We start from the raw sequence: 14,286 nt of genomic DNA, 5'->3' as shown, positions 1-14,286 counted from the left end.
CCAACACAGTAGATTTTTAGGAGTGTGGATGTTTTACAAAGGGTCTTACCTCACAAATGGAATTAATTTTAGAGTTTCCAGCTGAAGAATCAAAATGTAGTGCCTCTTTTTTTCTGTTCACTTATTCACTATCATTTTTTGCTACAAGTACAGCTGATAGCTTCATGGTGGTAGGGCTTGGACACTTACAACTGTACGTGGTATACAAGAGTGTTGTAGCTCAAAGAAATAGCTCGGAGATCTAGGAACCACAGCTGGCTGAGGTACTTTTCTAGCCCTGGTGGTGGAGTTTGGGAGGGCAGCTGCAGGGTGTTTGTAAACTCAGTTGCTCGGCTCTGAAACTGGATTGCTCTTGCAGATTGGCAGTGGTGCAAGGTTATTATCTCAGAGCACAACTGGGTGTGTTTAGGGAGCAGTTAAGGGCTTTGGAAGACAAGGATCTGCTCTTTGAAGAGGGTGAATGAACCGTGCAGTTTGGCACATTTTCTTTTATCTTCCATGCTGTTTTGTCTGGTAAAGCAGCAGAAGTCTCAAATCCAGAGTACAGAGTCAGTCAGTCTCGTTTGATGCTTAGAACTTAATTTTTAAAATAAAAATGCTAATAAAAAAACAAAACAAACCAAAATCCCCGACAAAACAAAATAAGCAAAAAATCCCACCAGTTTGGTGTTGCAGTGTAGACTATGATGATTTTCAGTCAGGTTGCCTGTGACAGGATTTCGTTTGCCAGCTGGCATTTTTGGCCTTTTCTAGTGAAGGTAGTTGATCACTTTCTGATGTGTTCATTATCTCTAAGCAGCTACAACTTCTCTTGTCACACTGTTCCTTTGCCCGTGGCTGGGTCATTGTGCTTAGCCTCCCAAACTTTTGGCTGAAGTGAAAAAAGAGGCTGGTAGATGTTTATGGACTATATGACCATGCCAAATATGTGTCCTCTCTGCAGCGGATCACATTTTATAGGCCCAGTTCTCCAGTCCTGAAGTAATGGCACACAGAAGGAAAATTCAGAAAAGCTTTTGCTGAATAGGGAAGGCAAAAACAAATGTTTTGTACCTAGACTTGTGGTGGTAAATTGAAGTGCCTAATTTTTTGTGACCTCATATTTCAACTACCTTTCTGCACTTATATCTTCATAGGTTTGAATTACTTGGGATATTTTTCCCCACAGTTATAGATCGATTACTAGGGGTCAGTACTTCCTTTTTCTTCTAGAGCTATTCTGTGTTTTCCATTGCTAGATAATTGACGAGGCCCTGTGAAGAATCTGTGTGATTTGGCAAGCGCAAGCTGCCTCCTTGTGTGGTTGTTTAGAGGGTGTTTTACCCTCAGCTTAGACCTCATGCTCTGGGCTTACATCATTTGTAAAATGTTCTCCCACAGTCCTGACATGCACAGAAACTCTGGCAATACTAATGGATGTTTCAATAGCAAAAAGTTGATACCAAGGCTTTAATCAGCCGTGCATCTTTGGAGCCAAGATACTATCCACAAATTCCTGCAGCTGTAGGTAGTGTTGGATGTCTACACTGAAGAGAGCACAAAGGAGTGACTCTTTCTCATTTTCCAGAACATAGGAAAGGATTTGAGTTTGTTTTAATTGCAGGTATCTCTTTAGATCAGTTTTGAAGATGTTTACCAGTTGATTTAGTTTGGCCAGAGTGGACGTCCAGAAAACTGTTAAATCAGTTTTGGAACCAAAAGTGAAAAATTTAGCAATGTTTACGGAGGCAGATAGTGAGGAGGTGGTGAAGAATCAACCTTCAGTTCAATCAAGCACTTGGTAGCTCTTCCCAAAATTTATTAGAAGAAAAAGGGTTTGGGAGTGAATGCATCTGAAGGCGTAACTTTTTCATTGCTACCGATTTGGAACCTCATCCAGAGTTTGCTGAAATCCAGTTGAGTTCCTCGTGTGCCAGAGTAGGTGTTAAGTGGGAACAGACAGTGGCAGTCCTGTACACTTTCATAAAGGCCTTAGCTACTGTCTCTGATAAAGGAAACCACAGGCACTGTAGTAGCCGTCAGCTGTGCAGCTGTCATGCTGATCCAAAATCTTCTCTTGGGACCTGTTAGAGCCATGTTCTGTTGGTGATTCGGGCAATCTGCCCAAGCTTAGACTATTGCAAAAGGCAGGGAGAGATGCCTGGCAGACTGCAGCCCAGGGAAGCCGTGGAAATGTTCCCCACTGCTCAGGGGTCCTGCAGGTGACTGCTGCCCTGGGCTGTTTCTGGATGCTCATTTAGCTGGGTTGGATGCAGCTGGCCTGAATGGAGCTGTAGTATTGATGCTGGGAGTGAGCAGCAGTGCAATGTAACCATCCTGTGATGTGGGGACGTGTTATGCCAGGTAGTGGGCAAGATACTGTGGTTTCTGTTAGTGCTTGGTCCTTCTGTGGGTAAATCTCCCACTTCCTGCATCAGTGGGAGTGCAAACTCCCAGGTATAACCTGATGTGTCTTTTCTGCCTCTGGAAGGATGAGGTTTTATTTACAGATCTCCGCACCACTGTTGCTGAGATTGGTGTGCTTCTATACCTACCTAGTGGATATTTGTACTTGAGACGCAATTTTTGTTGTCGTGTTAATCTGTTTGGAGGAGGCTGGAGGATTTGTGCAAGGTCCTGTTGAAGGTGGATGAAGCCCAACATCCAGTGGCTACAGCTATGTCTAGTCCTTCCCTCATTTCTACCCATGCTACTTAGCTCTTAGCATTTTCTCTGTTTCAGCACTACATTTCTTCCCTGTCTGCATCAGATTTCCGTGTGCGTTCCTATTTCTGTGTCACTTTTAATATTACTATACTAGTTCTTCCACTGACCTTGATCTCCCCTGTTTCAACTTCTGCTCTCCACGCCACTTTTCTTATACCAGTATTCTTGTCTGCCTTGGTCTACGATTGAAATGATGCCTTGACTTTTTGAGAGGTTTAGCTTTCTTTAGCCCAGCAGGGCAAAAAAATCCACTGTGTAGTCTCTTGAGCGGATTTGGGTCTTGCCGTCTCCAGGTTCACATCCAGCACCTAGATGTGCAGTGAGTGGGATCCTAGTGATGCGGGAAGGTGATGGGATGTGTCCTCATAGTGCTCGACCTGTGGTGACAGCATTGTCTAATTCTTTTTTTGTTAGCTGTGAGGTGTTCAAGACTGTTGTTCCTGGGAAGTTCAGTGTCCCCACAGAGAGGGGCTACTTTGGGAATTTAATGACTTAAATGATGCGTGGGATTTGTTTCTTTCTTCTCCCACGCCTTTACTGAGGAGCATTGCTTGTTTAGGACAATGGTCCCCTGAAGATAAATGAGCCTGGCCAGCAGGACCAAACCCTGGTCCTTAGAACACAGTGAGCTCTGCTTGTTGCTCAGCCTCCACAGTTCCAGGGTTATCCTATCTGTGGAAATCCAGGCTATTTCCTTGAGCTAAGATGAGAGGAGGAGACCAGGGCAGGAGAATGCTCAGGTGCAGGGGCTGTGACAGCTGGAGGCAGTGACTTGCTGTCCCACGGGGAGCTTGAGGAGTGGGAAATGTCCTGACCCGGGGGGAGCGCTGGCCCTTGGCGCGGCTGAGCCCAGGCAGCCCTGCGGGCACTCCTGTGAGGTGGCCTGAGCCCAGCTTCACTTCTGTCCTCTGTGTGGCTGAGGTCAGGGCCTTCAGCCTTATCCCGGACCTGGCTGATGGCTCCTGGGCTGTGGGCTACAGTGGGTTGGGCAAGCTCCTTCTGCAGCTCTTTGTTTTTTGATGAGAAATCCCTTGCTTGTCAACCTGGCACAGACTTTACACAAAAATACTGGTTTTGATCGATCAGCGGTTACCAGCAAAGCCATTTAAAGCATTCTCTGATGATAGCTACATCCTGGATGCCTTCAGATTCCTGCTGCTCAAACTCTGATGAGGAAAGATAAACAGAAACTGCAGCCAATTAGTGAAATGGGAACAATGGGCCATAAAGTGTGGTGCTGCCGTGAGGAAAGTAATCGAAGCCTTAGAAAGCCCTGGTTTTAAAATCTCAGCTGAACATCTCCATTCAGCCTGAGGATTGATAAACTTCTCTTTACCTAAAGCCACATTTGTTTTAGATTAAATACTTTCCCTATGGTTCTCTGGGTGGGCCTGATCCTTTTGTATGCTTTGTCCCTTACAACTCTCTATTTTAATTCCAGCTGGGAGCTGCTGATCTGACTAGGGGAGCAGAGCTGATGGGCTGCAGCTTCCCTCCCGGCCACACCGGGCTCGGACACTCGGTGCTCCCTGGTGTACGGGGCCACTGAGAGGAATCCCGAACTGTGTGCTTGCACCGCAGCCTGGCCAGCCGCAGGCGCCCGGGAGAGCGTGGCTGCTCGAGGGGATGTATTATTCCCCTCCAGCCAGGGCCGAGCTGCGCGGGAGAGGTGTTGAGATATGGGGAGGTGGTTGCTGCCTACGGCATGTGAGCTGCAAGGAGAGGCTGCGGGAGCGAGTCTGGCCCGGTCTGGCAAACAGGAGGACAGGGCGACATCCCACTGCAGCCATCAGGTGCTTGACCGGGGGCTGCAAGGAAGCCACTTCTTAGTGGCGGCAGGCCACGTGTAATGCTGGGCAGCAGCCACAGGCTGCTATCCCGGAGGTTTGGGTTGGACATTAGGAAAATGTGTCAGGAGCAGTGTGGCCAGCAGGAGCAGGGAGGTGATCATGCCCCTGTACTCAGCACTGGTGAGGCCGCACCTGGAGTACTGTGTTCAGTTTTGGGCCCCTCACTACAAGAAAGACATTGAGGTGCTGGAGCGTGTCCAGAGAAGGTCAACAAGGCGGGGGAAGGATCTAGAGAACAAGTCTTATGAGCAGCAGCTGAGGGAGCTGGGGCTGTTTAGTCTGGAGAAGAGGCGGCTGAGGGGGAACCTTATTGCTTTCTACAACTGCCTGAAAGGAGGTTGTAGTGAGGCGGGTGTTGGTCTCTTCTCACAGGTAAGTAGTGATAGGACGAGAGGCAATGGCCTCGAGTTGTATCAGGGGAGGTTTAGATTGGATATTAGGAAAAATTTCTTCACTGAGAGTTGTGAAGCACTGGAACAGGCTGCCCAGGCAAGTCGTTGAGTTGCCATCCCTGAAGCTATTCAAAAGAAGTGTACATGTGGTGCTTAGGGACATGGTTTAGTGGTGGACTTGACAGTGTCAGGTTAATGGTTGGACTTGATGATCTTAGAGGCCTTTTCCAACCTAAACAATTCAGTGATTCTGTGATAAAAGCTTTCGCACTAGGCACCTGGTGCAGCACTGGAGCAGGTCCGCAGGGAGGCTGTGCCATCTCCATCATGGGAGGTTTTGAAGATTGAGCTAGAGAAAACCAGACTTGGCCTCACGCAGTGTTGGAGGTAGTTTGTCTTTGAGCAGGAGGTTGAGAACGGACCTGCAGGGGTCCCTTCCAGCTTGGATTTTGCCTTTTTTCAGTTCTCCATGGTGATGCTGTGAATAAATGCTGTGTGGTTACATGATTAGTGACTAACGGGCTTTTGAAATCTGTGTTGAGCAACTGTTCAGGAGAGCAAGAAAAAGAAACTGTGTGGGAGCAGGTGGGTTTGTTTTTTTTTTTGATAGAGTGTGTGGCTGAGAACGTTCCTTGAAAAGTGGTCAGGGAGCCTCATGGAAGCAACCGTATTTATTGTATAGCGAAAAGCATCTGTTATTTGTAAAATACTTAGGACTAGATCCACTTATGTGATCCAACTAGTTAGTATACACTGCTCTGGCAACATAAAGTGTCTGTAAAACCAGCTTAACTGGCTGATTAATCTGGGTTTATAGCTACTTTGTTTTGCCACGAAGGTGAGGAGCAGCCAGAAGAGAGAAGCTGCTGAAGTCCATGTGTTTAAACTGTAGGCAAAATAAAAATGCAAGGTTTACCATGCTGAGCTGCTTCCCAGTGTTTCAGTAGAAAAGCAGAGTTCTCTGGGAGCGTGCAGTTCTCTTTATATGTTATACACCTCATCAGCACTGAAACCTTGCATTTCTTGCAAAGATTTCAAGAGAAACTCTGCAAACAGCTTTGGGAGTTGCTATGATCCCCTCCAGAGGGTAACAGAAGAACGTTTGTTGGGAGTGTGTACAAAGATGCAACCTTGTCAGTAGATCAAGACCAGTGAGCAGTTTGGCTATAGAAGGTGTCACTGAGCAGAAATATTGGAAAAGGACCTGCTTCTGGTGTATATAGGGACATACAGACATCAATACACACAAAGTAACATGTTTAAGTGCTGTCATGAATAAATACAAGCTCCTGAACTGGTGCTGGAAAGAGGATGTCACTATTGCTCTGACAGGGGCTACGTTGGTGCGTTGCCCTTCGTTGTCCGTCCAGGTCTCTGGCAGCTGTTGCTGTCCCAGTCTCTTGTTCTCTTGGCAGTGCTGTGATTGCAATGACTGGTTAGCCAGCGAGTGAGGGGGTTTGAGTACAGCATGTAACCTCTGTGCTGGCAGGTTCACACAACCTTGTGCTTGATAGAATGATGTTGCTAGAAGAGTCTGAGGGACACCTGCTCTGAGTGGTAAATATAAAACATAAGAGGCAAAAAGTCACCACAAGCGTGGGAGATCTCAGTCCTGGCTGGTGCTGCCAGCACCTTTCTTCCCGCTGTCTGTTCTGCTTGCAGCCTGCGCAGTAGCGTGGTGCAGGTCGTACGCAAAGGAGAATGCCACAAAAACAGGAGATGCAACCAGACTGGTTGCTTGAGTAGTCCATGCATCAGTGTCACTTCTTACAAGAACACTGCCAACTTGCCAGCAAATGTAAAAATAAACAATTTGCGTAAGGTACCTGTTACGGTGCTGGATGCTCAAGGGTTCGTATAATGGAAGTTTGGGAAGTCATGAGTTGAAGCACGTGCAGAACAGACCTGTTAAATATGAGGCTGTCGGACAGCAGAATGATTAGAGATGGCTTTAGGAGAATAGAACCTGCTTTTAATGTGGATTGCTTTCTAAAAGAAAGTTTAGAAATAGTGAAATGGTTACGTGCACAATTTTACATGGACTTTTAGCAGTTGCCAAAAAAAATAATGTACTGATTTGCCTGAACTAGGGAAAGGGAATTTAAAAAAAAAAAAAAAAACAAAAAAAAAAAAAGAAAAGATGAAACAGGAAAGCTATGAGACACCCCAAGTTTCTGGCAGGAGTCCTTGTATTACGATATGTTTTCACTTTCGGTGTCTTGCACCAATCTGTCTGAAGAGCCTGGGAAAAGACACTACTGAGTATTGTACATCCCACTTGGAAAACTTGTTGTTACTACAGTTAGGTTTTATAGCAAAATTAAAAAACTATAGAAGTATGCCCTTTATTCTGACATGATTTGATAGATGTGCTTGCAACAGATGTATGTGGGCTGCTATACTTGTCACATGCTTCATAATAACTGTGATGGGTTTTGTGTGTGTGTATTTGCTTATTTTTTTGAAGACAAGGACATGCCAAACAGACCTCTGAGAGTGCGCGCCATGTCTCCAGATGGCAAGTTATCTTTTCGGTGGAAGTCACCTTATGGAGCAGGCTTCAGGGGTCCACGCAGCAGATCCCAAGGTTACCTCCGTGGGTACGGAGAGAGCAGCCGACGGATGAGCTATGCTCCGCTGCCGCAAGAGCGACAAAACCAGGAAGCGAGAAAATTAGGTGAGTCAGATTTCCCTGACAGCACCTTGCTGAGGGGGCACATTTCTGTAATCCCCTGTGGTTGCTAGATGAGCACAGATCACATCTTGTTATAGCCATCAAAACTACATCTTCCTGTAAATGAAAATGCTCACTACAGTTGCATTCTGTAACATGTTCTTGACAGAATAATATGATGACCAGGGTGGAAAGTGTGTGAACTTGATGCTGTGTTAAAGAGACACCATGTCTGAGTTACTCATATTAATAGCAGAGGGAAGGGCTGAGAGAAGAGCCATAGCTCAGATTCCTCTTGCATGTGGTGGCTTTGCTCTGAAATCCATTGTTTCTTGTCCTCTTCTTATACTTTGTGTCCCTATGTTAATTCAGGCCAGTGGAGAAAAAAAATAATGCTTTAATGAAATCATAGAATCATGGAATGCTTTGGATTGGAAGGTACCATAAAGATTCCAATCTGCCATGGGCAGGGACACCTGCTGTTAGACCAGGTTGCTTAAAGTCCCATTCAACCTGGCCTTCAACAGTGCCGGGGAAGGGGGCAGCCACAGCTTCTCTGAGCAACCAGTTCCAGTGCCTCACCACCCTTATAGTGAAGAATTTCTTTCTTATATCTAATCTAAATCTGCCCTCTTTCAGTTTAAAGTCGTTACCCCTTGTCCGATCCCTGCATGCCCTTATAAAAAGTCCCTTTCTGGCTTTCTTGTAGGCCCCTTTAGGGTACTGGAAGGCTGCTATAAGGTCATCCCTTATAATGTGTATATATATATGTATGTATAATGTACATATAAATATCTCTATGCTTACCATTAGAACTCCTTCGTGGGCTCCATACTAGAGTGTTACACTCATGTGTCTGTTCTCTCCAGTTCCTTCATGAGGTCCTGCTCACTAAAGGCTCCTGAGACAGTCAGGTTGGCCTCTCGTGCTCCCTGCCCTGCCATGCTGTGATGGTTTGTACTCATGCCCTAGATCACCTGCCCTTGATTTAAAGGATTTCTCATCTAATGGTATCAGTGGGGTTTGCAACAGTTTTATTTCCCCAGAGGCTGAGCATTTTTCCCTTTGTACTGTTTGTGTCACTTGCCTGTGTCAGGGCTGACCTGTCTCTGTCCTGCTACCTGAGCTCCTCTCACAGAATCACAGAATGGTAGGGGTTGGAAGGGACCTCTGTGGGTCATCTAGTCCAACCCTCCTGCCGAAGCAGGGTCACCTACAGCAGACTGCACAGGACCTTGTCCAGGCGGGTCTTGAATATCTCCAGAGAAGGAGACTCCACAAACTCCCTGGGCAGCCTGTTCCAGGGCTCCGTCACCCCCAGAGGGAAGAAGTTCTTCCTCATGTTCAGATGGAACTTCCTGTGCCTCAGTTTGTGCCCATTGCCCCTTGTCCTGTCGCTGGGCACCACTGAAAAGAGTCTGGCCCCATCCTCCTGACACCCACCCTTCAGATATTTGTAAGTATATATTAGGTCCCCTCGCAGCCTTCTCTTCTTCAGGCTGAACAAGCCCAGCTCCCTCAGCCTCTCCTCGTAGGGGAGATGTTCCAGTCCCCTCACCATCCTCGTAGCCCTCCGCTGGACTCTCTCCAGTAGCTCTTCATCTCTCTTGAACTGGGGAGCCCAGAACTGGACAGAGTACTGCAGATGAGGCCTCCCTAGGGCAGTGTAGAGGGGAAGGAGAACCTCCCTCGTCCTGCTGGCCACACTCTTCTTGATGCACCCCAGGATCCCATTGACCTTCTTGGCAGCCAGGGCACATTGCTGGCTCATGGTTAACATGTCGTCCACCAGGACACCCAGGTCCCTCTCCACAGAGCTGCTCTCCAGCAGGTCCACCCCAAGCCTATACTGATGCATGGGGTTGTTCCTCCCCAGGTGCAGGATCCTGCATTTGCCTTTGTTGAACCTCATCAGGTTCCTCTCTGCCCAACTTTCCAGCCTATCCAGGTCACGCTGAATGGCAGCACAGCCTTCTGGTGTGTCTACCACTCCTCCCGAGTGGGCGCTACGTAGGCCATCAGGAGTCTTACTTTGGTCCTGTGCTGCTCGGGTGTGTTTGCTTGAGGTTAGGTTTCTTTCTCTCAAAATCTCTCCTGTGGGCTGGAAGCCTGTCCCACAGATAGTCTGGTCTTGGGTTACAAAATGGGTGATGATTCCGAAGTCACACATGGCTGCCAGAATTCTTGGCTTTGCAATGTTGTAAGTGTCTACTTCCCCTTCTGCTTTGTGGGTTTTGTATTAAACACACTTCTGTATCTCCATGTCTTAAAAGAGAGGGAACTCATCAGTCACCTTTATCAGTTATTCCCCCTTTTCCTAACAGGAATCTCGTACTTATTTCTCATCCCTTCGGTAGTACTCATTTTTTCATCTTTCTGTGCACTACTTGCAGAGGAGCCACTCCAGTGTCTGTGCTGAGGTGACAGGGTTGAGACGCATACATGTGAGAGATGCTCTTCTGTTTGATGCCCAGCACGTACTACTGCTCTGAAGGCTGAGAGCCTCTCCAGGCAGTACAGAAGTCAATGGGAATCTTGTCACGGACTTAGTGGGAATTCAGTGACAAACTTAATCTTGATGAGAAATACTGTGTAACATGGTTTGGAGCATCTACTTCTTGTTTTCGTTACTTTTATGCGATGTTTTTTTAAAGAGGATGAACAAAGGTTGTTTAAATAATCAAATTATCAGGAGAACTCAATCCTAGAATATAGGACTATAGTAACGGTCTTTTCATGTTAATAATTTGCTTTCCTGCTTCTGAAATACCAACTTTACTGTTCTTACTGCATGCAGATTGAACCCTCTGACATAAATGCTGTGACTCTAAATAAACTTTCAAGTAAGCTTCTCCTTTTGTATCTCAGAATAGAATAAAACAGAGTTCTGTCTGAAAAGACTAAAATTTTTTTTTCAATGAAAAAGGTTACAGGAAAGCCTCTGTTTTTTCTCTGCATGTATAGCCTCTGAATCAGTTCACGTGGTTTCGCTGCCATCGAGGAGCTCCCAAGGACGGAGCCAACCTGTCTATAGATCGTCTTTAGCTAAAAGAAAAGTCACAGGTACGTTTCTTTGACATCTGCTGTCAATTCATAGAGACATTTGAACACAATGAGACAGCTTTGTGATTTTTAGACTGCAAGTTCTCTGGTGCTGGAGCTCCTGGGTTTTTTTCTGTGTATTAAAGAGCTTGATGGATGACTCTGATTTCTTCTCGAATTAAGCAGGATTAATAAAATGATACAGCTCTGCAACATGGTTGATTTGGTTTCTGTTATTGGGGTTTTTGTTTTGGTTTTGTTTTTTTTTTTTTAATCTCCTCCTCTCTAGCTATTGGCAAATGTTATGCACTGCAATAACCTCGTGGGAAGACTTGATTAAATCAAAGCCAGGACCTCCACAGCATTATGCCTTCTTGTCATATCTCAGCCCCCTTTTCTGAAGGGTTGATTTCTGGAAGCCTAAAGCTGGTCAGCAAAAAGTTTTCACTTTCTTTTGGAAAGAAGGCATTACGTACTGCTGCCAAGGTTAGAATCATAGAATCACAGAAAGTTTTGGGTCGGAAGGGACCCCTAGGGGTCATCTAGTCCAACCCCCCTGCAGTGAGCAGGGACACCTCTAACTAGATCAGGTTGCTCAGAGCCCTGTCCAGCCTGGTCTTGAATGTTTCCAGGGATGGGGCCTCCACTACCTCTCTGGGCAACCCGTTCCAGTGTTTCACCACCCTCATTGTAAAGAATTTCTTCCTTATATCCAGCCTAAACCTACCCTGTTTTAGTTTAAACCCATTACCCCTCGTCCTGTCACTGCTGTCTCTACTAAAAAGATTGTCCCCATCTTTCCTATAGGCTCCCTTTAAGTACTGAAAGGCTGCAATCAGGTCTCCCTGCAGCCTTCTCTTCTCCAGTCTGAACAAGCCCAACTCTCTCAGCCTGTCCTCGTAGGAGAGGTGCTCCAGCCCTCGGATCATTTTTGTAGCCCTCCTTTGGACCCGCTCCAACAGTTCCATGTCCTTCTTGTGCTGAGGGCTCCAGAGCTGAATGCAGTACTCCAGGTGAGGTCTCACCAGAGCAGAGTAGAGGGGCAGAATCACCTCCCTTGACCTGCTGGCCACGCTTCTCTTGATGCAGCCCAGGACACGGTTGGCCCTCTGGGCTGCCAGCGCACATTGCCGGCTCATGTCCAGCCTTTCGTCTGTCAGTACCCCCAAGTCCCTCTCAGCAGGGCTGCTCTTGATCCTTTCATCCCCCAGCCTGTATTGATAGCGGGGATTACCCCAACCCAGGTGTAGGACCTTGCACTTGGCCTTGTTGAACCTCATGAGGTTCACTCAGGCCCACCTCTCCAGCTTGTCCAGGTCCCTCTGGATGGCATCCCATCCTTCTGGTGTCTCAACTGTACCACTCAGTTTGGTGTCATCTGCAAACTTGCTGAGGGTACACTCGATGTCGCTGTCCATGTCATTGATGAGTATATTGAACAGCACCGGTCCCAGTACGGACCCCTGAGGGACTCCACTCGTCACTGGTCTTCATCTGGACATTGAGCCATTGACCACTACCCTTTGGCTGCAACCATCAAAGGGTCCTTAAAAAGGATGAGTGAGATTGAGTAATCTCCATGCCAGCACGACTTTCTCACCCCTTTGTGTTGCGATGAGGATGCTGTGGAGCTGGCAGACTGTTTTGGATATTTTGGTGGTGATGGAGAACACCTTTGTCAGAACTGAGAACCATGGTGTATTGAAATCTCACCTCACACCTTTCCTGGGGAGCTGATGCCATCCATTTCCCATGCTCACTGTCCCTCTTGAGGTGCCCCTGTTGCAAAACTTTGTGAATAGTTCCCCTAAGCCACTTGTGAGTACCAGATGGGTCCTCTTAGCCGCTTTTCTGTAGTAGCTGTTTGTCTTGGAAAACCTGGAATTGTCTGAGAACCCTCTGCATTAAAAAACTGATTAGAAGAAGTGAAATGTGCTTCCTTGCTTTCCTTATGCGTGGGCGGTGCTGGGTTTCAGGGTGGCATGCCACCTGCTGATGAGAAGGGCTGTCTTTCCCTGGACTTCAGTCATATATGAGTAAGGTCCCTAGAGAATGAGATCGTCCTCCAGTGTTGTGGCCCCTTTCCTTTCCTGAGACATCAGTGTTCTTCCAATGTTAGTCTTCTGTAAAGGCTGCGAAGTTGTACCTTGTGTGTTCTGTGCCTCTGGGAGACTTGGGTGTAGTTGCTGTGATGCTAATAGGAAGAGTAATAAATCTTTCCTGGGGCAGTAGGTAGACTAGACTGGAAAAACTCTGATGGACAAACAGGAAAAGAAGCCTCATCAAAATTAAAAACCTCAGAAAAATCAAATTGGTTTCACTTAATTTTAAAGTTTTGTAAATTATTTGCAAAAGATATTCTGGTATACCAAAACAGCCCACTTCAATGATTTAATTTTTTTTTCTTTCAGTGTGATTTTTTTTTTTGGCCTTATATACCATAAAACAGTGAGAAGCTGAATTCAAACAACCTGTTTGAAGCACTCAAAAATGTAAAATATGCAGGAATTCTCCCTTGTGAAGAATTTTTATCACTTCAAAATGATACCAAATTTTAAAATCTCCACATTTTTCATAAGACAAAATTTCTGCTTTCCAGAAAACTATCAATGAGTTTGCCAGAGATGATGAATGTCACTATGTTAATCAGACATTTGCCATAAGTCACAGTTTGGGGACTGATAGAATATTGGAGGACTGTAGAATATATTAGTACTCTGGTCTTGTAAACAGACAATTAACAGAAGAAATGATGATTCCATGGGTACCATCAGTAAGCAGTGTACTTGGTTTTCCAATACCGCTGTATTTGTTATTCATTTGTGCTCTGTGCATATTATAACATCAGTTGAAGACAGTTACTGTTTTTTATGACAACTCAGATGTTGTTATTGACATGCTGTTTTGTTTTGCCATTTCAGAGGAGGAAGAGGTGGAGCTGGCACAAGACATAACTGTTCGAGTTATGTCCTCTCAGTCTGTGCTCGTTGCTTGGACAGACCCACTGTATGAAAAACAGAAGGTTGCAGCAAATAGGTAGTTAGCCCTGTGTTTGCTTTCCTGAGTGCATACTGAACATGAACTGCTGCCAATGCACTACTGATTGCTGTTGCATTTATTTAATTACAGGTGGTTATGAGAATAGTTTAGCTTAGGGCATAGGAATTTGTGTATCCCTACGTATGACAATGGCTGGTAGGCGATGCTTCAGAGAAGCTGTTAGAAACCTGACGTGGGTGGATGTGGGGTGATGTACCCTCCTTGCCTCCCTGCACCCTGGTCTGCAGTATGTAGAGGTCTGTGCTGGACTGCAGATGTTTAGATCCCTTCTGAAATGTCATCAGCACCAACTGGGGATATTTTGCTATTCGAATGCTGGTGTATCACCACGGTCAGCAAATCTCCACGCGTGCATGGTGAAAGAAGGGGTGGGGGACAGGGCACAGCCCACAGGGACGAGATGTTGAGCTGCATTGTCAGAACAGACTGCAGCTTGGACACAACCATACAGTGGGTAAAGGAAGCATCACTGCAATGGGAAAGGTGCCCGTCAGTGCCCCATGCATCCACTGACCCTCCAGAAACCCCATGCAGCTGAGGCTGGGCAGGTCAGGGGCTCCCG

At 46.3% G+C, this 14,286-nt stretch overlaps 1 protein-coding gene across 1 annotated transcript in view; it reads left to right on the top strand.

The window, feature by feature from the left end:
* Positions 1–14,286, top strand: part of FNDC1 (fibronectin type III domain containing 1) — a 76,717-nt gene that overhangs the window by 21,167 nt on the left and 41,264 nt on the right. The window contains exons 2-4 of the mRNA XM_075413724.1: positions 7,416–7,625; positions 10,587–10,685; positions 13,586–13,700. Coding sequence (XP_075269839.1) covers positions 7,424–7,625; positions 10,587–10,685; positions 13,586–13,700 — 416 coding nt within the window. The 5' untranslated portion in view covers positions 7,416–7,423. The remainder of the gene's footprint in view (positions 1–7,415; positions 7,626–10,586; positions 10,686–13,585; positions 13,701–14,286) is intronic.

This window comes from Opisthocomus hoazin, chromosome 2 (assembly GCF_030867145.1).
Source record: "Opisthocomus hoazin isolate bOpiHoa1 chromosome 2, bOpiHoa1.hap1, whole genome shotgun sequence".
Taxonomy (NCBI): domain Eukaryota; kingdom Metazoa; phylum Chordata; class Aves; order Opisthocomiformes; family Opisthocomidae; genus Opisthocomus; species Opisthocomus hoazin.
The sequence above is the reverse complement of the archived record's forward strand: the minus strand, read 5'-3'. Positions and strand labels throughout refer to the sequence as shown.